The 27,412-nt window shown below is 28.9% G+C and overlaps 1 protein-coding gene across 1 annotated transcript in view; it reads left to right on the forward strand.

Moving 5' to 3' along the window:
• Positions 1 to 8,803: 8,803 nt before the first annotated feature.
• The window catches only part of LOC141723473 (uncharacterized), a 28,333-nt gene continuing 9,724 nt past the window's right edge, over positions 8,804 to 27,412 (forward strand). The window contains exons 1-6 of the mRNA XM_074525292.1: positions 8,804 to 8,936; positions 9,161 to 9,301; positions 9,649 to 9,772; positions 9,855 to 9,924; positions 10,227 to 10,289; positions 11,310 to 11,384. Of these exons, the coding sequence (XP_074381393.1) occupies positions 9,163 to 9,301; positions 9,649 to 9,772; positions 9,855 to 9,924; positions 10,227 to 10,289; positions 11,310 to 11,384 (471 nt within the window). The 5' untranslated portion in view covers positions 8,804 to 8,936; positions 9,161 to 9,162. The remainder of the gene's footprint in view (positions 8,937 to 9,160; positions 9,302 to 9,648; positions 9,773 to 9,854; positions 9,925 to 10,226; positions 10,290 to 11,309; positions 11,385 to 27,412) is intronic.

Consider the following 27,412-nt stretch of genomic DNA (forward strand, 5'->3'; position numbering starts at 1 on the left):
TCTCTTAATTTATGGCTACAATTCCAGTAGACATAAATTGGGGGAGATTGTTGTGCATATGTTGTGTACTTGATGATTTAATAAACAAAACATCTAAGTAGATTTTACTTAGTGAAATTATGTAGCACTCGACGAATAAGAATTATAGTCCCGACGGATAACTCATTATAGTCCCGACGGATGATTAACTTATTATCCATCGAGTGAGTAGCTTATGTAATAATAAGTTTGTAGCACAATTATGTATGCACCTTTGTATAGAATCTGTAGTAGCATATAAGTCATGTTGACTTTAACTAGATATGCAGAATAGGTTGATTAATTGTACATAAATGATGTCTTGTAATTCTGCATAAGTGAAATAGAGTCAAGTGCCAAAATAGCTACCGACGGATGATTAACAAAGCCATCGACGGATGATCAAATAACTATCAACGGATGTTTAATATAGCAGTCGACGGATGATCAATTAAACCAACAACGGATGTTCTGAAAGTCGACGGATAATCATATGAAGAATTCAAACAGCAGTTGAACAGTGAAAGCTGACACACAGCCGTCGAGATGTATACAAACACAATGTGGAAGCCCATTAACTGGGTAATAGAGGATGAAAAACAGCAAAGCTTAAGACTGATAGTTTTTATATTTGTTCAGTCTTTTTGACTTTGTAATCTTGGTATTATATAAACCAAGAGAGTAGCAAATAGAAAAATAACTGAGATAGCTGAGAAACACAAAAAAACAGAGAAATCTTTGTAAGCAGAATCATTAGCATTTCCTGTATTCTCAGTAGTTCTATTTTGTAAGCAGCTGTGAGCATTCTTGCACACAGAGTCCTCTCGATATATAATATATATCTCTGGTGGAATTGTTTAAATCCACCAGAAAGTTTTTAAAGACTCTTGTTTTTAATTACTTATGTTTTGATTCAATCAAGTTTACATTCCGCATTGTGCTAATCAAAACAAATATATCTATAATCGAGTTGAACATTTTTATTTCGAGAAAAAGTTCAAGAATTCCATTCAACCCCCCTTCTGTAATTCTTGCTATATTGTTAAGGGATTAACACAACTTTCTTCAACATAATTGGAACATTCTTAGTTTCAGTTGATTTCTCTTTGTCTCTAACAGACTTCTTTTTGTTGTTCAAACCCTCATAATCAAGACCAATGGCAATGTTTACACATGGCTTGTTCTTTTCATGATATTGGCCAATCAACTCAGAAGCATTTTTGAAGGATTTCAGCTTCACTTCATTCTTCTCCAGCCTTTCTCTCAATACTGCTTCAATTTCACTTACACACTTTAATTTGTTCTTTAAGTATGCATTTTCTTGCTTAGCAGCATCAAGCTCAACCAGCAACAATTCAGTCTCTTGTTTTTCACTCTCAAGTTTTTCATTGATCTTTTTCAATATGCTAACTTCCTCATTTGCAGCAACCATGCTTGTATGAATGTGGAACATTTATGTGCTCATCTTTTCAACAGTTTCCTTATATTGACTCTCATTTAAATCAATTGTGATAAGAGTTGGTACCTGTGATTTAGATGATGAAGAGTCTCCTTGCTCCAAGGCCATGAGTGCATAGTTTCCAACTTCTTCATCTTCATCATTATCTGAATCATCCCAGCTCTTGCCCTCAGCAATATAAGCTTTCCCTTGTTGCTTCTTTAGAAGAACATCATACTTTGCTTCCGATTCAAGATAGGCTTTGTCTTTCTTTTCCTTCTTGGGTTTCCTACATTCTGTAGCAAAATGGCCCAACTCATCACAGTTAAAGCACCTTATATTTGATCTGTCAACAGATCCAGTTTTGTAGCCAGTTTTGCTATCAGGAGTGTACTTCCCTTTTCCTTTCCAGCTGCTGTCTTTGTTGAAGGACTGTCCTTTGCTCTTGAAAAATCTTGGTTTCTTCACTCTAATGTTAGAGAATTTTCTAGCCAAGTAAGCCATTTATTTGTCTAGCTCATCAAGAGTGTAGAACTCATCTTCTTCATCCAATTCCAGTATGACTTGCTCTTTAGTGTCATTGACTCTTTTCTCACTTGTAGAAATTTCTGGAGTTTGGGATCTTTGCTCATCATTAGAGGTCTGGCCATCATTCACAATCAGTGCACTTGAGCCATCCATTACATATCCTTGACCAGCCCTTAATGATTTCTTTTGAATCATTTCAAGTTCATAAGTTTTTAGAACCCCATAGAGCACTTCCAGTGTGATTCTACTCAAATCCCTTCCTTCTCTGATTGTAGAGATCTTTTGTTCCAAATGATCAGGGAGAGTAAGCAAGAACTTCAAATTCACTTCTTCAACATCATAAAATTTATCATGAAGCTGCAAGTCATTTATCAGCTTATTAAACCTTTCAAACACATCAGTAATCCCTTCCTTTGGTTTAGCCATAAAACCCTCATATTGAGAAAGCAATATCCTTCTTTGATTTGACCTAACCTCCTCAGTTCCTTCACAGAGTATCTCAATCTTTTCCCAGATCTGTTTAGCAGTGTCACAGTTGACAATGTTATTATACATTACATTATCAAGTGAGTCAATTAGTATCAGTTGCAAAGCACTGTCTAGGGAAACTTTCTCTCTTTCAATATCAGTATACTCAGAGGCATCTTTGGGAGCAAAATGAGTTGGAATAACCATGTCTCCATCTGTGGTTTTCTCAACTTTAACCATAGGAGTGAAGGGCCCATTCTTGAGGATCTGAATGTAAAGGTGATTGGTCATTCTTATAAACAGCAACATTTTCTTTTTCCATAAAGTGTAGTTGGCCTTATCAAAGGGAGGAATCTTGATACTACTGATTTTTTGTGAATTCATTTTTCCAAGATGTAATTTGTTTACTTTCAGATTTTGCTCTGATACCACTTGTTAGATATGAATATAACACAGAGTGGGGGGGGGGTGAATGTGTTTTGGCTTAAATGTTTACTTTTTGATCGACTTTGGCTTTAGCAGTTGGTTGTTATCAATGATTTGGTAGAATAGATGTTAAACATAAATAACAATGCAAATATGTAAAACAAAGATCTTCAAAACTCACTTAATTTTATATTAAAAATTAAGCAGTGTTTTTCTACAAAATATCTAAGTTCTTGGTTTAGAACTTAACTTCTTTCTTAAGAGAGAATACAAGATTTTCTATCTAGATTGTTACAACTGACTAAGGACCAGTGTTAACTTTATAACTCTGTTAACTGCTGGTTTACACAGTGTGTAATAAGACATGCTATTAGCTTTTCTAAACTGTCACTTGTCATTTCTATTTATAAAAAACAGATCTTCCATTTCTGGCTTAGAATATCTTTAGCATCCCGTGTTCTGACTAAGGACCAGTGTTAACTTTATAACTCAGTTAACTGCTGGTTTACACAGTGAGCAATAAGAAGTACTAATCACTTTTCTAACATGTCACTAATCACTTCTATTTAAAGGAAAAGTGAGATTTCCATATCTAGATTATCATATCTTCATCCACTGTGTATTGGTTGATCCTCCTTTGTCAGTTAATCTTCACCATTAATCTTGCACATCTCTCAAGCTGTTTTTTGTAGACTTTTCAATTCAGCCGTGTGAATTGTTTGTTGATTTGCAACCTTGGATATTGAACTGTTCTGCAATTCTGTACTTAGAGAAATTTCTTCACTTCGAGATCTCCAATTAGGCTGTAGAGAACTCGACATCTCGATAGGCATGTTGGCTTGTCGATATCTCTGAAACTTCATTGTTGACTTGACAACTCTGAGTTCTCTAATGAATTTTGGTTTATCGATAACTCAGAGTTCTCTAATGGACTTTGGCTTATCGATAACTCAGAGTTCTCTAATGAATGTATACTTGTCGATATCTCTGAGTTCTAGAATGGGTATCTGACTTATCGATATCTCCAATAGCATTTCCTCAGTTCTCGATAGACAATTCCTGAGTTCTCGATAGGTCTTTCTGAGTTCTCGATAGTTTTTTCTGAGTTCTCGATAGGTCTTTCTGAGTTCTCGAATGATTTCTCTATAACACTAATTCTGTGACTTGTAGAGATCTTGACTTAGAATATTTTTCACCAAACAGAATTATTCAACTCCAAGCTTCTTCATAATTCTTCTGAGGCATGACCTTCTTGATCTTCTTCCAAATAGAATTCTTAGGCTTGACACTGTTTAGGGAAAAATGCTTCAGTCTGCTCCATTTACATTTTTACAGACATTAAGTGTTACAAGTATAAATTACAGGATTAAGGTTACAATACAACTAATCTTAGGGTTGGCCCCAAGCTTAACTGGTTGCTAATGACATTGTCAGCATCAATAATCTTTGACATCATCTATTATATAACTGATTGCTAATGACATTGTCAGCATCAATAATCGTTGACATCATCTATTATATAACTGATTGCTAATGACATTGTCAGCATCAGTAATCTTTGACATCATCTATTATATAACTGATTGCTAATGCCATTGTCAGCATTAGTAATCTTTGACATCATCCATTATATATTACAAAATAATACTATAAAACCGACTAAAACATTATTCAAATCAAAAGATAATTCGCTGGTAAGTACAATCGTCTGAGATAAAAGAAAACAATACACAATACTCATTCCGTCTTAAAAAATTATACCGTTCATCCGGGCTAAAATAACAAATAAAAAAACTAAACATAATTAATTTGATTTATTACATGGGGTTAAAACAAATTAATATTCAAACTAGACTAAGATAATATATTATTCATCCTCACTAAAATAAAATAATATTAAATCTGCACCAAAATAAAATTTCAAACAAACTAAATATATATATATTTGGATTTAGTTAAACTAACGGGCTTGTGTAACTATATGTTTCTTCTATTTCTATAATTTCATAATATTTTGTTGCATCTGCACTATTAAAATTCTTCACTTTGTGGAACGATGTCATAACAAAATAAATTATTATATACTATTCAACAAAGCTAAAAAAGTTTAATAGTATTATTCCAAGAAAAAAATTAAAATTTAAAAAAATGTATAGACCAAATAAAATAAAATAATATATTTTTAGATGGGCTAAAATAATTATATCATATATTTGAGTTTAAACGAATTAAATCAAAGTTGAAAATAGTTAGTTAAATTTAGTCGGTATAATGTGCCTTAGATTATAATAAAATAACGTGTATAATTAATCTGGGTAAAAAGAAGACAAAAATGAAATTAAGGGTAATTTGTAATATAATCAATATTAAAATTTATCTTCTAATTAAAACATTATTATCATCTGTATAAATGGCTATAAATATCAATTAAACCATATATCATAGTCAATGATATTATTTTTTATAAGATACATCTTATTTCAAGAATATCACTTACATATACGTTTATGTGTATGTTTAATTATTATCAAATAATATTATTAAATATCTTAAATGACAAGTTTCATATTTTTAAATTTCAAATATAAATAAATAAATAAAAATATTTAAAATAATCTATGTATCGCACATGTTCTAATAAACTACAAGACCAAAGAAAATAATTTGATATTGACTTATACTTCCATATCCACCTTAGTTGATAGATTGCATATGTCTCGACTCTCGTTATACGTTTTGAAACTGATCCCAAACTAAAAGTTTTCGAGAATATATACCATATCAACATTAGCACTAACATGCTTATATCACACTAAATTACTAATAAAAAATCACTTCAATCTCCGATTATAATCGGTTGTAATTTTATCGCGTAAATTATAATCATTGAAATTTTTAAATCAAATATATAATTAGATATAATAGTAATCATATAAATTAGTAAAATATTTGAATTTTATCAACAATCTAAGTAATTGTAAATTAAAAATATAATAATTGAAATGCATGACTTATTTAATTGGGCTGTATATATAGTTTTCAGTATCTAATTACCGTGTGAGTGTATAAATTTATGTATTTTAAAATCTAATTATTATAAATAGTTATTAGAATATAATGAAAGATATATCGTTATAGTTATTCAGATATACTTACTTTTTTAATAAATATAATTAATAAAATATCAAAATATAAATAACGTCAAATTCTCCTAACTTAAATGGTATCAAATCTACACAAAACTTACTACCAGAAATCTCAATCTCACAATTCCCACAAACTTGATTAACATATACACGTTCTTGATTTGCTAATTCCACAGTCATTATTTCATTTAAACACTCAACTGGACAATTTAACTTACTAACAAAATCTTGTGAAACAAACGATCGAGTTGCTCCCGAATCTATTAACACTTTGGCACATAAGGAATTCACATTAAGCGTACCTGCCACGACATCCGTATCTTGGATCGCATCCTTCACCGACATGTCAAAAACTCTAGCCCTTGGAGTCTCATTCACTGCTGGGGTAAATCCCATAATCCTTAATGCATTACTGACTGGGGCTGATGTCTTGCAATCCCTGGCCATATGTCCTGGCTTTCCACATTTAAAGCACGTAAATCCAATGGCTGGAACCTTTACTGTTGGATTCCGGATAGGCTGATCCTTACTCGATAGGTCTTTCTGAGTTCTCGAATGATTTCTCTATAACACTAATTATGTGACTTGTAGAGATCTTGACTTAGAATATTTTTCACCAAACAGAATTATTCAACTCCAAGCTTCTTCATAATTCTTCTGAGGCATGACCTTCTTGATCTTCTTCCAGATAGAATTCTTAGGCTTGACACTGTTTAGGGAAAAATGCTCCAGTCTGCTCCATTTACATTTTACAGACATTAAGTGTTACAAGTATAAATTACAGATTAAGGTTACAATACAACTAATCTTAGGGTTGGCCCCAAGCTTAACTGGTTGCTAATGACATTGTCAGCATCAATAATCTTTGACATCATCTATTATATAACTGATTGCTAATGACATTGTCAGCATCAGTAATCGTTGACATCATCTATTATATAACTGATTGCTAATGACATTGTCAGCATCAGTAATCTTTGACATCATCTATTATATAACTGATTGCTAATGCCATTGTCAACATTAGTAATCTTTGACATCATCCATTATATATTACAAAATAATACTATAAAACCGACTAAAACATTATTCAAATCAAAAGATACTTCGTTGGTAAGTACAATCGTCTGAGATAAAAGAAAACAATACACAATACTCATTCCGTCTGAAAAAATTATACCGTTCATCCGGGCTAAAATAACAAATAAAAAAATTAAACATAATTAATTTGATTTATTACATGGGGTTAAAACAAATTAATATTCAAACTGGACTAATATAATATATTATTCATCCTCACTAAAATAAAATAATATTAAATCTGCACCAAAATAAAATTTCAAACAAACTAAATACATATATTTGGATTTGGTTAAACTAACGGGCTTGTGTAACTATATGTTTCTTCTATTTCTATAATTTCATAATATTTTGTTGCATCTGCACTATTAAAATTCTTCACTTTGTGGAACGATGTCATAACAAAATAAAATATTATATACTATTCAAAAAAGCTAAAAAAGTTTAATAGTATTATTCCAAGAAAAAAATGAAAAATTAAAAAAATTTATAGACCAAATAAAATAAAATAATATATTTTTAGATGGGCTAAAATAATTATATCATATATTTGAGTTTAAACGAATTAAATCAAAGTTGAAAATAATTAGTTAAATTTAGTCGGTATAATGTGTCTTAGATTATAACAAAATAACGTGTACAATTAATCTGGGTAAAAAGAAGACAAAAATGAAATTAAGGGTAATTTGTAATATAATCAATATTAAGATTTATCTTCTAATTAAAACATTATTATCATCTGTATAAATGGCTATAAATATCAATTAAACTATATATCATAGTCAATGATATTATTTTTTATAAGATACATCTTATTTCAAGAATATCATTTACATATACGTTTATGTGTATGTTTAATTATTATCAAATAATATTATTAAATATCTTAAATGACAAGTTTCATATTTTTAAATTTCAAATATAAATAAATAAATAAAAATATTAAAAATAATCTATGTATCGCACATGTTCTTATAAACTACAAGACCAAAGAAAATAATTTGATATTGACTTATACTTCCATATCCACCTTAGTTGATAGATTGCATATGTCTCGACTCTCGTTATACGTTTTGAAACTGATCCCAAACTAAAAGTTTTCGAGAATATATACCATATCAACATTAGCACTAATATGCTTATATCACACTAAATTACTAATAAAAAATCACTTCAATCTCCGATTATAATCGGTTGTAATTTTATCGCGTAAATTATAATCATTGAAATTTTTAAATCAAATATATAATTAGATATAATAGTAATCATATAAATTAGTAAAATATTTGAATTTTATCAACAATCTAAGTAATTGTAAATTAAAAATATAATAATTGAAATGCATGACTTATTTAATTGGGCTGTATATATAGTTTTCAGTATCTAATTACCGTGTGAGTGTATAAATTTATGTATTTTAAAATCTAATTATTACAAATAGTTATTAGAATATAATGAAAGATATATCTTTATAGTTATTCAGATATACTTACTTTTTTAATAAATATAATTAATAAAATATCCAAATATAAATAATAAAATGACAATTATTTAAAATAACCGTGCATCACACGGGTTTTAGACGAGTGACTATAAAAATTATATTATTTATATGCGGTTTGGTTTTTTGGTTCCATTATAAGAATAAAATCGTAACCGTTATCAAATCGTTCCGTCGGTTCGATTCGGTTATGATTTTTATCGGTGTCGGTTTTTTCGGTCCGGTTTCGTTTTTTCTTCGCTCACCCCTAGATATTTGAACCAGCCTCCTTCTCCCTTCATTTGTGCAGCGCCAACACTTGACCCTTCAAACCACCGCCTTATAATCCACGGTAATCTCTTAATTTCTATTTATTTTTACCTATAGTACCTTTTGCCTCTGTATCTATTCATTATACTGCGAAAAACAGGAAACCCTAGGTTTTAATTTTTGATTTGGGCGTCGAATTATTTAATTGATACATGTAAGTATTTTGTTCATGTCGTTTATTTACTTTCTGGTTTTGATTTTTAATTTATGTTTTATTTTAGTGTTGAATTGTGTGTTTTGGGATAGATATGAATATGGAAGATGATAAGGAGGTGAGTTCTTTTAAGGAGCTTGGAGTATGTGAGCAGTTGGTTGAGGCTTGTGATAATCTCGGTTGGAAAACTCCTTCCAAAATTCAGGCTTTAGTACTCCCTCATGCCCTTGAAGGTTTGCACTTCTGTTATTTTGTTTTTTCAGCTACCTCGTTTTTGTGTAGGTCGTTGTTTGTTTTACGGGATTATAATCTCCGGACTATTAGCCTTTTAATTCTATTTTCTAACTGTTTTATTTATAGATTATCTCACTGACTAAGTTTCAATCCCTTGTAGTTCATTTCCGTGAAATTAGTAATGTCTGGAATTAATTGTGATTAAATATGAACTGCTCGAAATTAAGTACATTGGATGTAGTTCGGGAATTATAGCCCTTCAAAATAAAGATGGCCTAGTGATTCTCTCATGATATTGTTACTCATCAGTTGTTTGATGCAATACTATGGTTTTTTGTATTTTTAGGAAAAGACCTGATTGGGCTTGCCCAAACTGGATCCGGTAAAACCGGAGCTTTTGCCATTCCTATTCTTCAATCCCTTCTAGAAAATCCACAAGCCTTCTACGCCTGTGTGCTTTCACCAACCAGGTTTGTTATGTTATTTGTTAGTCAAAATCTCTTGGGTCGAGGCATCTGTATATTTTTACTCAATGGCGTGCCTTCAATCCAGGGAACTTGCAATCCAGATTGCTGAACAGTTTGAAGCATTGGGTTCCGGTATTGGTGTGAAGTGTACTGTGGTGAGTCTTTTAATAAATGATTGTGTTTATATGTGGCATGTCAATTTTCGGAAATCATCTGCAAGTTTGTTGTTTGTTTTTAGCCATTTATTACATGTTAATTGCAGTGTTTTTTCACTCATAACGTTGCATAACTAAGTAATGTGTGATTCCCTCTTCACCTAGTTACATCACCTGCTTTTTTTCATACCTATATTTCAAGAGTCTGATCTTATAAATACCATTCTATAGAAAGTTTATTATTATTTCCTTAAATTTGAAACTAAAAGGTCTAACTAGTTATTGACTTACAAATGATGCAGCTTGTTGGAGGGGTGGATCAAGTGCAACAGAGCATTTCCCTTGGAAAGCGACCACACATTATTGTAAGTTTTCAAGTTGTTCTTTGAGGTCTTGTCGAACTTACTATCTTTCGAGTACAATCGATAAAAATAAGCAACCTTGGGAATATATTGTAACTCTTTACTTATTAGTAACATGTTAATTGAGCAACTGGTTAATTATACTATCGTAATGAAAAGGAATATATTATTTGACAAACGAGACGCTGTGGATGATGCTATGGCATCCTCTCCAAACATTTTATTAGTTAGCTGTGTATCAGTGTCAATTTTAGGATGATAATCTAAAGTTTCTAATGCATCTTCTGCAATCTGCATATTATTTAGAGTTCAGGACTGGATCATGTGCTTTCTAGGAGTAATGTAGGTTTGTTAGATATAGCTATATTACCTATTATTTTTCATCTTATTTTATTACAACATCTTATGTCAAGACATGTGCTTTCTCTAAGTAATGCAGGTTTGTTAGATATTGTAATATTACCTATTGTTAGTGATCTCATTTTATTACATATTTTGTCAAGCCTGATAAATATGTAAGCGTTCCTAAGATTTGCCATTATATACACGTGAATTGTGATATCCCATGATTTAATAAGCTAGTTGAGGATCTAGTCAAAGAGGGGATTGTCTTCACTCTTCACTGTGTGTGAACCAGCAATCTTTTGTAGTTGTATACTTTTTACACTAAGTACTTAAGCTCTCTGATTGCTTTGCACAAAAAAAAAATCATCCGGGGTTGATCAAGGTCCTATTAGTGAGGAGAAGATAATGTAACAATACTGAAGTAATCTACAAAGTAGTGAACTCTTTACTGTTACAACCACACGCAGGTGTCTTGATAATATCCTCCTAAGAATTTTTTTTAGTTATTGATGCCCAATACTCTATAAAATGTGTACAGTCATCAAATATTTTTTCATCAATCTCTAAGTACTAGTAGATTGGACATACCTAAGTGTGCTTGAAAAAAATAATAATATGCAATAGGAATGTAGAAATGGTGTTGTATCAATCGTGTGACGCGTCAATTCTCCATTGCAGGTTGCAACTCCTGGAAGCCTTGTGGATCACTTGTCCAACACAAAAGGGTTCTCACTTCGTACATTAAAATACTTGGTAACAATTCTCGCATGCATCAATTTTGTTCAGAGGGACACTAATTTATTTAATCATATATAATAAAAATATACGGTATTTTAATGTAGTTTGCAAGTCTAGTGTTTCAGTACTATAACCTCTAGGATTTGTAGGCCACTAGGTAAATCTTGTGGATCATTAAATGACATGATACTAACTTATAACTTAAAAGTTATTAAAATACTCATCTAGCTGTCACTTCATTTAACTTGCTAAATTGTTTTCTGTGATAATACTGTATTAAAGAAAATTATTTGAAGAGTTTGTGCATAATAGAGAAAGACTCTAATGGAAAACTTGCCTAATACATTTGTTCCTATTCGTGGGGATCGTTTTTTATTGTTAGTTCTTCTGTTTCACTTTGGATTTGATTATATATATCTGGTTTAAAACTTAGAGTTTGTGATGTTCCTTCTTCGTATTCATCCATTTGATAATATACATCTTGTGTTTCACTTGATTTCTCTAATGACATTTTTCAAACTGTATTATTATCCAGTTATATTACTTGATAAAATTATTCTTTTAAGTCCTTGAATTCTTAGTTTATTATTTCTAAATGTTATTATCATATTTCCAAGTTGTTGATAACATCTTATTATTTCATCCCTATTTTCTCTTGTCCATTCAATTTTATTTTTTCTTTCTTGCAATTTATCTAGTTCTATTTCTAGTTTTTCTTGATTTTTTATTAATTCTTTTATTTTTCTATTATTTCTAGTTATTGCATTTGGATCTATCCAATTCATTTTTAAAATTTTTTTTTGCCTCAAATCATTTATTAATTTATATTGTTCAGTTAATACTTCTTTTATTTGAATTTCTAAATTAGTTTCTTTAATAAATTTTTCTCGTTTTATTAAAAGTTTTTCTTCTTCTAGTCTTCTAATTTTTTCGTCTCTCTCTTCCAACATTGTTCGTAATCTAACTATAATATCTAATTTTTCATTTATTATTTGCATACTTATTTTACAACTTTCAATATGTTGATTTATATCTTTATTAAAAGTAAAGTTTTTATCTGCTATTAGTTTAATACTCTCTAACTTATAATCTTCCATAAATATAATATTTATTTTATTTATATAAATATATTAATTGTCTATATAGATTTTTCTTACACATTTGTTTCGTTTCTTTATTCTCTACTATAAAATAAATTAATAGATTTGCTATTATTTTAGATTTATAGCTTTTATTCTTATTTTTTAGTAATTTTGCTGGAGGTCTCATTTAATTTAATATTTCATTTTTACTATTACTATTCATTTTTACTATTCATCGGTTACTATTCATTCCGAAATTTTGCTACAGTAATTTACTGTTCATTTTTCCGGCCTATTTTCTAGCTCTGATACCAGATTCGTGGGGATCGTTTTTTATATCTGTTAACCCTAAAGAGGGAAGACACACAGATATATAATAAACAATTATATTCATGATTAAATCCAAAAATCAACATATTTCATTTAAATGTCTACAACCTCATAACAATACTCATATTGTGATCTGTTCCATAAACATTCTACTAATATCATAATTTAGCAATCATAAATTCAGAATAATACCTTATAAGTATCCTAGATCACCTATGGCTGTCAACCTGTCTTGGCTCTCCTTCCCTTCTCGCTTCCTTGCTTCGGGATATAGCCTGACCTTGGGATCGCCTTGGGATATCCTCTAAAACACTTAATAAAATATTATATCTGTCTTAACAATTACTAAACATAGACATAGTATAATATTTACTTCGATCTCACAATATTTTCTTGTATAGAGATTGTAGAGTAAAGGGTTTAGCTACTCATAGAAAATTTATAATCAGCCATTTCTATTAATGAAAACTTTCGATATCCCCCTCTTAATGATTTACAAGATGGCTTTTATAGAGTTTTCCCATCTCTGTTGATTCTACTAATTTCTATTTCTAAAATTCCCTTTTAATTTCCTCCGTTCTTTTTCTTTCCTCTTTTTCAAAAGCTGAATCCACTTTCTGTAATTTGTCTGCCATTCCACCTTCTTTTTGACTTTAGAGATAAAATTTCTGGTAAATGTCCTTGTCTTTTCTGCTGCTGTCTTTTTCTTCTAGTAACCTTTCTTCTTTGTTGCTGCTGTCTTTTTCTTTTTCCTGAAAATTATTGATTTTTTACAGTCACCAATATAATTTGGGTCGTAGTGTCATTTGTAATATGTTTTCAGTCACCAATTCTTATTGGGCCGAAATATCATTTGTAATATGCTTTCAGTCACCAATTCTCATTGGGCCGAAATATCATTTGTAATATGCTTTCAGTCACCAATTCTCATTGGGCCGAAATATCATTTGTAATATCCATAGGTCACCAATTCTCATTGGGCCTATCAATTCATCGTTATTATTACATTGTTAGGTCACCAAACTCTATTGGGCCTAACTTTCATCAAATAGTATTACATTGTATTATATGGTTAGGTCACCCTTTCAGGGCCTAACAAATATCTATGCAAAGGGATCAGAACATCCTTCTTCTTTTGTTGCTATATTCTTTAGAGTTGCCACTGGTCTCCGTCTTTGGCCTGATAATAAATTCTGATAAATTTCCTTTGTCTTCTGAGCATGATTGTGCTTTAAATCTGATAATCTTGCATGCATTTCGTTCAAAGCTGTAGTATCTCTGCTAATTATATCATTATTATAATAAATAGTTAGTATTTCTTCTGCTAATCCACCTTTACTTGTGCCAATGATACATGCCTTTCCTCCTCGTATCATATCTTCAAGTTTAGACTTCAATGTTGCTATGCCGATTGCTCTCTTGTTACACAACCAGTCGCCAAATTGCTCTATTGTACATGCCATGTCCGTCTTTAGGCTAGTATTTTCACCTTCTATAGTAGTATTCCTGCCATACTTAAATATTTGACAGAGTAATATGGGTTTTCCTGTTAAGTCAGTACAGGCATCAAAAACCTGTATACCATAAATTCCTCCTGGTCCGTATGAATTCATGTAAGATTGAAGGCTTTGTGTTATAGTTGATGGTAGTTGTGCTATACTTGATAAGGTTTCATCTACCATTATTTTGTTAATAAATCCTAAGAGTAATAGGTTTTTTACTACAGTTGAATCTGCGTTTTCCCTACAGATATACCTTGGGTATTTTCCAAATTTCCCATTTCTCAGGATTGTAGTATTGGTTTTATAATCATAGTACTTTTGTATCTTTTCAAAGGACTCGGTATATTCTTTGGTAAAGGTTACACGATCCTTTAGGGTAATGGCGTTGATAGTATTATCTGGTATGGTTATTGTTTTGATAGTAGGAGTACTGGCTAATCTTGATACAAAGGTTTCTGGGGTTTTTTGAAGGTTGTTTAATATTCTGAGTTTTCCTTCTAAAGTAGTAGTAAGTTGGCTGATTTCTTCGTTAATAAAGTTTATCTGGTCATTCTTTTCCTTTATCTTCTGAATTACTTCTCCCACCTGTATCATAATACTGCTAATACTTTCCATTTTCCCTGCTAAGATAGTCTACAAGAATATTTTTAGTACCTGATATATTTTTAATAATAAAATCATAACAACTAAAAAATGCTTGCCAATTTCTTCTTTTATTTAATTCTGGTAAAGGGTCAATTTTATTGAATATAAATGATCTTACTTGAGTATTATCTGTTCTTACAACAAATTTTGCAGGTAGTAAATGATAATGAAATCTTTTAATTCCTAATTTTACAGCTAATAGTTCCTTTTCATTAATATGATAATTCTTTTCATTGGGTTTCCACGTTCCAGCTGCATATCCACATATTAAAGGGTTTTCTTTATCAATATCATCTTTTTCAAAAGCTACTAATACTGCTCCCCGTCCTATATCACTAGCATCTGTAAATAGTTCTAACTGATCACTATCTTTGGGTAATCGTAGTTTAGGTAAATTTTCTACCTTTGTTTTTAATGCTCTTATTGCATTTGTATGATCTTCCTTCCACTCAAAAGTTTTATTTTTCTTTATTAAATCTTGTAGTGGTTTTCTTAATTTTGGTAAATCTTTTATATAATCTGAAGCGTAATTTACTATTCCTAAGAATTGTTGTACTTCTTTTTTATTTTCTAAAATTTCTTTAAAATTCTTTATTTTTGTTGATATATATTCTTGTAATTGAATTCCTTCAGAGTCTATAATATATCCTAAATATTCTATTTTGTGTTTAAATATTTCTGATTTCTTTTCTGATAATAATATTCCATGTTTTCTAATAGTCTGAATAAATATATCTAGATGTTTTGAATGATCTGTTAAATTATCACTAAATATTAATATATCATCTATATATACTAGAATAAAATCATTCATTTCTCTAAATATTTTATCCATTATTCTTTGGAATATTTGTGGAGCTGTTCTTAATCCAAATGGTAGTACTATCCATTCATAATGTCCTTGTGGAACGCTAAATGCTGTTAAACATCTAGATTCCTTTGTTAATTTTATTTGCCAGTATCCACTTTTACAATCAAATTTACTAAACCATTTTTTATTACTCGTTTGGTTGATTAAATTTCTTTTATATGGTAAAAAATATCCATCAAATATAGTCTTTTTATTTAGTTCTCGATAATCTATTACCATTCTAGCTTTTCCTCTTTTTACTTCATTATGATTTCTTACTAAAAACGCTGGGCTACTATGCGGACTTTTACTTTCTTGTATTAGTCCTAAGTTTAATAATTCTTTTATTTGAACTCCTAACTCCTTTTGATCTGTTGGGCTATATCTTATTGGTCTGTTTCTAATTATATCATTAGGGTTTATTAGTTTTATTTCAGCATATATTTTTTCTTTTTCCCATAACTTCATTGGATGTTCTCCAAAATTTATTTCTAAGGCCTTTAAATATTTTTGTTTTAATAGTTCTAAATTCATTTTTCTTTCTGTTTTAATATTACTTATTTCTATTGATTTTACAGGTATTATTCTTTTTAATACTATCCATTTTTCGCAAGGTGTTAGCAAAATTATCCTATCTTGTTTTATTATTTGAGTTTTAAAAGAATCTAAAAAGTTATTTCCTAGTAACATTTGTTGTTTCATATTATTTTCTTGGTATATTATAGGTAACCTAAACCTTATTTTTCCTAATATAAATCTTACATTTTCTGCTATTATATCTATCTTTTTTTTATGGTTATTGAATCCTGTTACTATTATTCTATTTTTTGTACGTTTCCATTTGTGTTGAGTAAATACTGGTTTAAAACTTAGACTTTGGATGTATATTATCAAATGGATGAATACGAAGAAGGAACATCACAAACTCTAAGTTTTAAACCAGATATATATAATCAAATCCAAAGTGAAACAGAAGAACTAACAATAAAAAAGATATTCAAAACATCATATTTTGAAAGAAATAAAGAAGTTAGATATATAGTTCAAAAACATGAAAATATAATAGATATAGATACAATAAATGGAAAAGCAAAAATAAATTTAATAACAGATGGTTTGATAAAAAGAGAACTATCTAAATTAAAACAAAAAGAAGCAAATAAACTAAAAAATATTTATTTTGGAGCAATAGAATTTACAATAAAAGTATATTTTCAGAAAAATATTGATACTCCTATACAAATATATGTACTAGACGATAGAATAATAGGAAATATACAAGATTCATTAATAGCAGTGGTAAAAGGAAACTTAATATATCAGAAATTAAAATTTATAATACAACCTGATTTTAGCATATCATTAAGAGATGAAAATAAAGAAAGATCTTTAACATTATATTATAAATTGGATGGAATAAAAATGCAAAAGGGAAGTAAAGTAATTAGTATAGAAACTAAAATAGTATATGCTATGACTGGAAACCATAATGTAAAGAAACAAACGGAATTAGGAATAATAGTACCAAAATTATATAATGATATATTAGAAAAAAATGAACATAAAGAAGAATCTCAAATAACAATCCCAGAAGAATTTACAATAGACTTTAGTAATAGACAAATAATTCCAACACAAAGAATTAAACCAATATTAGAAGGATCTAGATTAAGTTTTAGAAGAGAACACAACCCTATAAAATTAGTTAGATCAATGAGTATGACCAGTAGAAAATTAGATTTAATAAAATTACCGTGTTACGAATCAGATAAATTACGAATAAAAACAATAATATTTAATGGAATATTTGCCAAAGAAGTCATAACAGAAATAAATACCGGAGCAACAAAAAGTCAAATACATATAACTGAAGTTGACTCAAACAAATGTGAGGAAATAGAACCTCAAATAATAATTGAACCAAATAGTTCGAGAGACAATAATAACAAAAGGTATAAAATTAAGATTAAAAATTTTAGACTTAGAATATAATATAAGCCTAGGAGTAATAGAAAATGACGTTAGTTATCAACTATTATTAGGAATGGATTTCTTAAATGAAATAAAATATAATATAACCAATGAAGGAATAGAAATAAATGATCAGAATAAACTAAGATTTATAGACAGAATATGAACCCTGAAAAGGAAATAAATGAAAAGAAAGATGAAATAGAAACTATTAATAAGATAATAAAAGAAACATTAATTATGTCTCAAGAAAAAGAACTACAGTACTTAAAAGAAAAAGAAAAACTAGAGGAAGAAGTAAAAGAATTAGAGAAAATAAAAGGTAAGAAAAGAAAAATATGGATAATTAAAGGAGAATGGAGAAAACGAGTCTATAAATATGAATAATACTGAAAACCAAATAAAAGATCTTTGGAACGAAATATTTATAAAGGAAAGTTTAAACGCTATATTAAAAAAGATGGAAGAAAATCAAGAAATTAGTAGAAAGATAATTAAGGAAGAAATAACAGCGTTATGGAATATATCAGAAATCCCAATCTTTAAACAAATATTAGATAAGTTAACTATTATACAAAATAGTTTAGAACAAAATAAAGAAAAGAAAATAATTAAAGACGAAACAGAAGAACCAGAACTAGTACCTATAACAGTAATAGGAAGAACTAAAGAACCTATATTAATGGATATAAGCAAATCAAAACCGAAAATAACTATAGGGGTTAAAAGAACAATAAATGGTTTAGCAGAGCTTCACAAATCAGGAAAATTCTAGGAAAATGTCTATAACAGAACATAGTGCTATAACATTTCTTAAAAAACATGGAAAAAAGTTACTGGAAAAAGAAAGACAAAAATATGAACCTATAAAACAAGAAATAAGAGAAAATGAACTAAAAGAATTAAGAAAAGAAAATGCTAAATTAAAAACTAAAACTAATATAGAATGGTTAAATAAATATAAATTTTATAAAAAAAAATATAAAACCCAAAAGAAAGAATTAAAAGAAACAAAGTTAGAAGTAATAAATGTATTAAAAGAAATAGATAATTTAAAAAATGAGATTAATCAATTAAAAATAGAATTAAAAGAAAAGGAAATTATTAAGTCTGACGATAGTAATTCAGAAACGAACAAAGAACAAGATGAGAGCAGTAATACAAGTAAATCAGATAGTAATCTAGGAGAAGAAGGATTAAATTACTTAGAGGAATCAGATAATGAGGAAAAGGAAATAGTAATAAAAGAAAATAAAGAAATATTAGAAGCCCTCGGAAAAACCGTAAATGCAATAATAACAAATGAAGAGAAAAGCGATGAAAGTGATATTGAAGAAAGAGAAACTTCACATAAACAAACAAATTATGAAACCGAAACAGATAACGATGCATACCCAGAAGAAGAAATAGAAGATCATATAATAACTAAAAATAATATTAAAATGCCAGGAAATATACCTATAGGACAACAAAATGAAGTACAAGACTTCATAGGATCAATACACCAAGGAATAAATATAAATGGATATTTTCTAGATTTAGATAATGTCTACGACGATCAAGAAATAAGTAGAAGAATAAAAGACTGGAATTTAGGGATGTATATAGCCTTAATGAATTCAAAAAATATAGAAGATCTGGATTATGTTTTTGAACTAATATCAAATACAATTATAGGAAAAGCAGCATTTTGGTTAGAAAATATTATTTATGAATTAAAGGGACAAGTAAGAACGTATGCTAGAAGCTGGAAAGATACGTTAAACGCATTTGATATATTATTAAAAAGAGAATTTCTAGGAGAAAGATGGTTTGTAGCTCAAGAAAATATAACAGTAGAAAGAAAATTAGAAATAACAATGTATCTAAATAATATGAAATGTTGTAGGATTAGTAAATTACCAGAATATACTATAAGTTTTACTAAATTCTTTTATGAAGCTAAGTTTTTACCTAATGAAAGCTTAGTATATCAACAACTGTATTATGATCATCTACCTTCACCTTATAATACCGAAATAACTAAAGAATATAATAATCTAGAACCTAAAGAAAATACATTAGGAGAAAGAATTAGATTATTAAGAGCATATTTAACTCGAAAATGTGAAGAATATAGAATTCAACAGAAAATTAAAAAGGATAAAAAACAAGGATTAAGAGAAATCTGTAATTTTACGGAGAAAAAATTAATATTTGGATGTGATAATCAAGATTATAAAACTAGAAAGAAGTATAAGAAATATAGGAAACTAGATTATAATAATCAAAATGAATATTATAGAAAACAAAAAAAACCTATAGACCTTATAAACCATTTAATCGAAGATTTAAAAGAAGAAAATTTAAAAAATATAGAAATACTCCTGAAAATAGAAAGAGATTTAGATATAAGAGAAAGTTTAGAAAAAGAAATAAAACAAAAATAGCAGATTGTAAATGTTGGAATTGTAATGAAAAGGGAAATTATGCGAATAAGTGTCCTAAATTACAGCAAAAAGGAGTAAAATACATAGATACCACCGAATTAATAATGAAACTAGAATACATAAGAGAAGATAACAATAACTGGTATGATGAAGAAGTATTCTATATAAGTGAAACAAAACCAGAAGAAATAAATTACATAAATGAAAATGATAGTAATAATGAAAGTTTAACTACTGAATAGAATAAAATGGTAGCTATATATATTGAAGCACAGGTAGAATATAAACCTACGAAATATATAAAACAAAAGATATTTATAGATAGCGAAGCAGATATTTGTTTAGCTAAAGAAGAAGTATTTACTCAACACAAATGGAAACGTACAAAAAATAGAATAATAGTAACATGATTCAATAACCATAAAAAAGAGATAGATATAATAGCAGAAAATGTAAGATTTATATTAGGAAAAATAAGGTTTAGGTTACCTATAATATACCAAGAAAATAATATGAAACAACAAATGTTACTAGGAAATAACTTTTTAGATTCTTTTAAAACTCAAATAATAAAACAAGATAGGATAAGTTTGCTAACACCTTGCGAAAAATGGATAGTATTAAAAAGAATAATACCTGTAAAATCAATAGAAATAAGTAATATTAAAACAGAAAGAAAAATGAATTTAGAACTATTAAAACAAAAATATTTAAAGGCCTTAGAAATAAATTTTGGAGAACATCCAATGAAGTTATGGGAAAAAGAAAAAATATATGCTGAAATAAAACTAATAAACCCTAATGATATAATTAGAAACAGACCAATAAGATATAGCCCAACAGATCAAAAGGAGTTAGGAGTTCAAATAAAAGAATTATTAAACTTAGGACTAATACAAGAAAATAAAAGTCCGCATAGTAGCCCAGCGTTTTTAGTAAGAAATCATAATGAAGTAAAAAGAGGAAAAGCTAGAATGGTAATAGATTATCGAGAACTAAATAAAAAGACTATATTTGATGGATATTTTTTACCATATAAAAGAAATTTAATCAACCAAACGAGTAATAAAAAATGGTTTAGTAAATTTGATTGTAAAAGTGGATACTGACAAATAAAATTAACAAAGGAATCTAGATGTTTAACAGCATTTAGCGTTCCACAAGGACATTATGAATGGATAGTACTACCATTTGGATTAAGAACAGCTCCACAAATATTCCAAAGAAGAATGGATAAAATATTTAGAGAAATGAATGATTTTATTCTAGTATATATAGATGATATATTAATATTTAGTGATAATTTAACAGATCATTCAAAACATCTAGATATATTTATTCAGACTATTAGAAAACATGGAATATTATTATCAGAAAAGAAATCAGAAATATTTAAACACAAAATAGAATATTTAGGATATATTATAGACTCTGAAGGAATTCAATTACAAGAACATATATCAACAAAAATAAAGAATTTTAGAAAATAAAAAAGAAGTACAACAATTCTTAGGAATAGTAAATTACGCTTCAGATTATATAAAAGATTTACCAAAATTAAGAAAACCACTACAAGATTTAATAAAGAAAAATAAAACTTTTGAGTGGAAGGAAGATCATACAAATGCAATAAGAGCATTAAAAACAAAGGTAGAAAATTTACCTAAACTACGATTACCCAAAGATAGTGATCAGTTAGAACTATTTACAGATGCTAGTGATATAGGACGGGGAGCAGTATTAGTAGCTTTTGAAAAAGATGATATTGATAAAGAAAACCCTTTAATATGTGGATATGCAGCTGGAACGTGGAAACCCAATGAAAAGAATTATCATATTAATGAAAAGGAACTATTAGCTGTAAAATTAGGAATTAAAAGATTTCATTATCATTTACTACCTGCAAAATTTGTTGTAAGAACAGATAATACTCAAGTAAGATCATTTATATTCAATAAAATTGACCCTTTACCAGAATTAAATAAAAGAAGAAATTGGCAAGCATTTTTTAGTTGTTATGATTTTATTATTAAAAATATATCAGGTACTAAAAATATTCTTGCAGACTATCTTAGCAGGGAAAATGGAAAGTATTAGCAGTATTATGATACAGGTGGGAGAAGTAATTCAGAAGATAAAGGAAAAGAATGACCAGATAAACTTTATTAACGAAAAAATCAGCCAACTTACTACTACTTTAGAAGGAAAACTCAGAATATTAAACAACCTTCAAAAAACCCCAGAAACCTTTGTATCAAGATTAGCCAGTACTCCTACTATCAAAACAATAACCATACCAGATAATACTATCAACGCCATTACCCTAAAGGATCGTGTAACCTTTACCAAAGAATATACCGAGTCCTTTGAAAAGATACAAAAGTACTATGATTATAAAACCAATACTACAATCCTGAGAAATGGGAAATTTGGAAAATACCCAAGGTATATCTGTAGGGAAAACGCAGATTCAACTGTAGTAAAAAACCTATTACTCTTAGGATTTATTGACAAAATAATGGTAGATGAAACTTTATCAAGTATAGCACAACTACCATCAACTATAACACAAAGCCTTCAATCTTACATGAATTCATACGGACCAGGAGGAATTTATGGTATACAGGTTTTTGATGCCTGTACTGACTTAACAGGAAAACCCATATTACTCTGTCAAATATTTAAGTATGGCAGGAATACTACTATAGAAGGTGAAAATACTAGCCTAAAGACGGACATGGCATGTACAATAGAGCAATTTGGCGACTGGTTGTGTAACAAGAGAGCAATCGGCATAGCAACATTGAAGTCTAAACTTGAAGATATGATACGAGGAGGAAAGACATGTGTCATTGACACAAGTAAAGGTGGATTAGCAGAAGAAATACTAACTATTTATTATAATAATGATATAATTAGCAGGGATACTACAGCTTTGAACGAAATGCATGCAAGATTATCAGATTTAAAGCACAATCATGCTCAGAAGACAAAGGAAATTTATCAGAATTTATTATCAGGCCAAAGACGGAGACCAGTGGCAACTCTAAAGAATATAGCAACAAAAGAAGAAGGATGTTCTGATCCCTTTGCATAGATATTTGTTAGGCCCTGAAAGGGTGACCTAACCATATAATACAATGTAATACTATTTGATGAAAGTTAGGCCCAATAGAGTTTGGTGACCTAACAATGTAATAATAACGATGAATTGATAGGCCCAATGAGAATTGGTGACCTATGGATATTACAAATGATATTTCGGCCCAATGAGAATTGGTGACTGAAAGCATATTACAAATGATATTTCGGCCAAATAAGAATTGGTGACTGAAAACATATTACAAATGACACTACGACCCAAATTATATTGGTGACTGTAAAAAATCAATAATTTTCAGGAAAAAGAAAAAGACAGCAGCAACAAAGAAGAAAGGTTACTAGAAGAAAAAGACAGCAGCAGAAAAGACAAGGACATTTACCAGAAATTTTATCTCTAAAGTCAAAAAGAAGGTGGAATGGCAGACAAATTACAGAAAGTGGATTCAGCTTTTGAAAAAGAGGAAAGAAAAAGAACGGAGGAAATTAAAAGGGAATTTTAGAAATAGAAATTAGTAGAATCAACAGAGATGGGAAAACTCTATAAAAGCCATCTTGTAAATCATTAAGAGGGGGATATCGAAAGTTTTCATTAATAGAAATGGCTGATTATAAATTTTCTATGAGTAGCTAAACCCTTTACTCTACAATCTCTATACAAGAAAATATTGTGAGATCGAAGTAAATATTATACTATGTCTATGTTTAGTAATTGTTAAGACAGATATAATATTTTATTAAGTGTTTTAGAGGATATCCCAAGGCGATCCCAAGGTCAGGCTATATCCCGAAGCAAGGAAGCGAGAAGGGAAGGAGAGCCAAGACAGGTTGACAGCCATAGGTGATCTAGGATACTTATAAGGTATTATTCTGAATTTATGATTGCTAAATTATGATATTAGTAGAATGTTTATGGAACAGATCACAATATGAGTATTGTTATGAGGTTGTAGACATTTAAATGAAATATGTTGATTTTTGGATTTAATCATGAATATAATTGTTTATTATATATCTGTGTGCCTTCCCTCTTTAGGGTTAACAGATATAAAAAACGATCCCCACGAATTTCATTATTGTATTATCTTTGGTGAATTTTATCACTTCTAAGACTTCTAAAACACTGAATTACAATAGTTTAAGATCTAGCAGTCCTCAAAGAAGTTGGTTGAATACCGTGTATCTCTAGGTGAACTCCTTATAGCACAAAAAGATATCTTTTTATTTAATTATTGCAATTTTAAATTGAACAATATTGTTCTGTCCTGTGTGTCCTTAATTTTTTCCTTTGCATGTTTTCAGGTGTTACATGAGGTATGTTTGGATATGGGGGTTTGATTGTGGATGCTGTAAGCTTTATTTTCATATATAGAACGTAATTTTTGATGTACAAATTAGTGAAATCGGATTATGGCCGGACTTTGAGTCGGTTTGATCGGAGAACTTAGCCTGAGGGTTATTAGGTGATGGTAGTGGGTGAATAATGTTTAGAATTGAGTTTAGGATCGATTCCCAGTAAAAACGAGTACAATCAATTCATGATTTGGCCTAAAAATGACTTGATCGGAATCTGGAAAGCTTCGTCGGAGTTTGATGGATTTCGCCGGAGAAGAAGACACATGCGTCGTTGATGGTTGATGAAGACAGTGATGGGTTGCTGTGTTAATTTCAAACGAGATGGACACAAAAACGGAGCAAAACAGAGTCGAATTGAGGGGTAATTGTACTGGCCGGAAAACGGGACGGTGGCCGGAATCCTCACCGGATTCTGGGTTCATCCCGACCCGTTTCAATTGATTATTCAATATAATTAATTATTACAAATTTATAAATCCTAAAATAATTATTTAAGAAAAATCAAAGTCAAAAATAATTTTTCTATAATTTTTGGAGTTAAAATGAATAAGTTATGGTTTATTGAAAATTAGGTGATCAATTATCGAAATAATTAATCACTTTTTAAATATTAAATAAATAACTAATAAATAGTTAATAAATAAATATTTAATAATTTAAAATAATTAATCCCTAATTATTAGGATTAATCACAACTTATTACAATTATTTATAACTTATCATTATTTATTCGATTAGATCGATTATTTATAAGTAAATAATCGATACGATCAACTGATACGATAACTGTCGAATAAATAAACTATTATTCGAATCAGAATTCAATTCACCGATCAATTACTCGTACTTCTATGAGTAATTCGTATTTCTCGCATAACTATCGAAACATTACGTTTATTATTACACGTAGACGATTTAAATCAATTATCTGTATTTAATTATTTATAAATAATTATTACGATATTATACGAATAATTAACTATCGTCTGAATAATAATAATAATATTAATAATCGAACTTATCGTTCAATTACTCGTACAATTACGAGTTATTCATTTTATTCCCTTATTTATCGAATCGTTTCTCGTAATATTCGATAAATTTTAATCTTTAATTATTAATTATCACTTAACTTTTAAATAATAATTAAACATGTATATGATTAAATAAGTAGTTAAATAATTAATTAGATAACTAAATTTGAATTTCTAATTTAAGAAAATAATTTTCGAAATTATTAATAATATTTTACAGAATTTAAAACTTAATTTTTAATTGATTTTCAGAATTAATAAACTAATTTCTATTTTTATAAAATATAATTAAATAATTAAAATCCAGAAAAAGAAATCAGGTTAAGGAAATTAGTTATTGAAGATCAAACCCGGGTTGCAAATTGGGTTGCAACCGGGTCACCAAGAATAGGAAATTCAATTTATTATTCAATATAATTAATTATTACAAATTTTTAAATCCTAAAATAGTTATTTAAGAAAAATCAAAGTCAAAAATAATTTTTCTAGAATTTTTGGAGTTAAAATGAATAAGTTATGGTTTATTGAAAATTATGTGATCAATTATCGAAATAATTAATCACTTTTTAAATATTAAATAAATAACTAATAAATAATTAATAAATAATTATTTAATAATTTAAAATAATTAATCCCTAATTATTAGGATTAATCACAACTTATTACAATTATTTATAACTTATCGTTATTTATTCGATTAGATCGATTATTTATAAGTAAATAATCGATACGATCAACTGATACGATAACTGTCGAATAAATAAACTACTATTCGAATCAGAATTCAATTCACCAATCAATTACTCGTATTTCTATGAGTTATTCGTATTTCTCGCATAACTATCGAAACATTACGGTTATTATTACACGTAGACGATTTAAATCAATTATCTGTATTTAATTATTCATTATGAATAATTATTACGATATTATACGAATAATTAACTATCGTCTGAATAATAATAAAAATATTAATAATCGAACTTATCGTTCAATTACTCGTACAATTACGAGTTATTCGTTTTATTTGAAATACTGGCTTTAAAATCATTGTTTGGGTCGTAAAACGTTTGAAATGAAAGCTATGAATGTGAAATAAAATATCTGAAAAATACTTTAAAAATATAGAAATGACACAGGATACATGTAACACATAACGTTTAGGGTTTAACAGATAATCACACATAAATGACATACTAATACACATATTTTATTATAAATATTATATAATACAACGTAAATTTCCCGGTCGTTACATTCTCCCCCCTTAATAGGATTCTGTCCTCAGAATCTTCTATGAAAACAACTGAGGATATTTTCTAATATCTCACTTTCAAGTTCCCAGGTTGATTCTTCAACCATAGGATTTCTCCACAACACTCGTACTAAATATACGGACTTATTTCTCAATACTTTCTCTCGCCGATCTAAAATTCTTACTGGCTCTTCTACAAAAGACAAATCAGGTTGGATATCTATCGGTTCATACTCTATTACATGCCTAGAATCAGGATTATATCGCTTAAGCATCGACACGTGAAACACATTGTGAATATGTTGCATATGAGGAGGTAAAGCTAATTCGTATGCAAGTTTTCCTACTTTCCTCAAAATTTCAAATGGTCCGACATATCGTGGCTTCAATTTACCCTTATTGCCAAATCTAGTTAATCCTTTCCATGGCGATATTTTGAGTAATACGTGTTTTCCTTCCTGATAGTCCATATATTTTCTTGCTTGGTCTG

Source organism: Apium graveolens, chromosome 5 (assembly GCF_009905375.1).
Source record: "Apium graveolens cultivar Ventura chromosome 5, ASM990537v1, whole genome shotgun sequence".
Lineage (NCBI taxonomy): Eukaryota > Viridiplantae > Streptophyta > Magnoliopsida > Apiales > Apiaceae > Apium > Apium graveolens.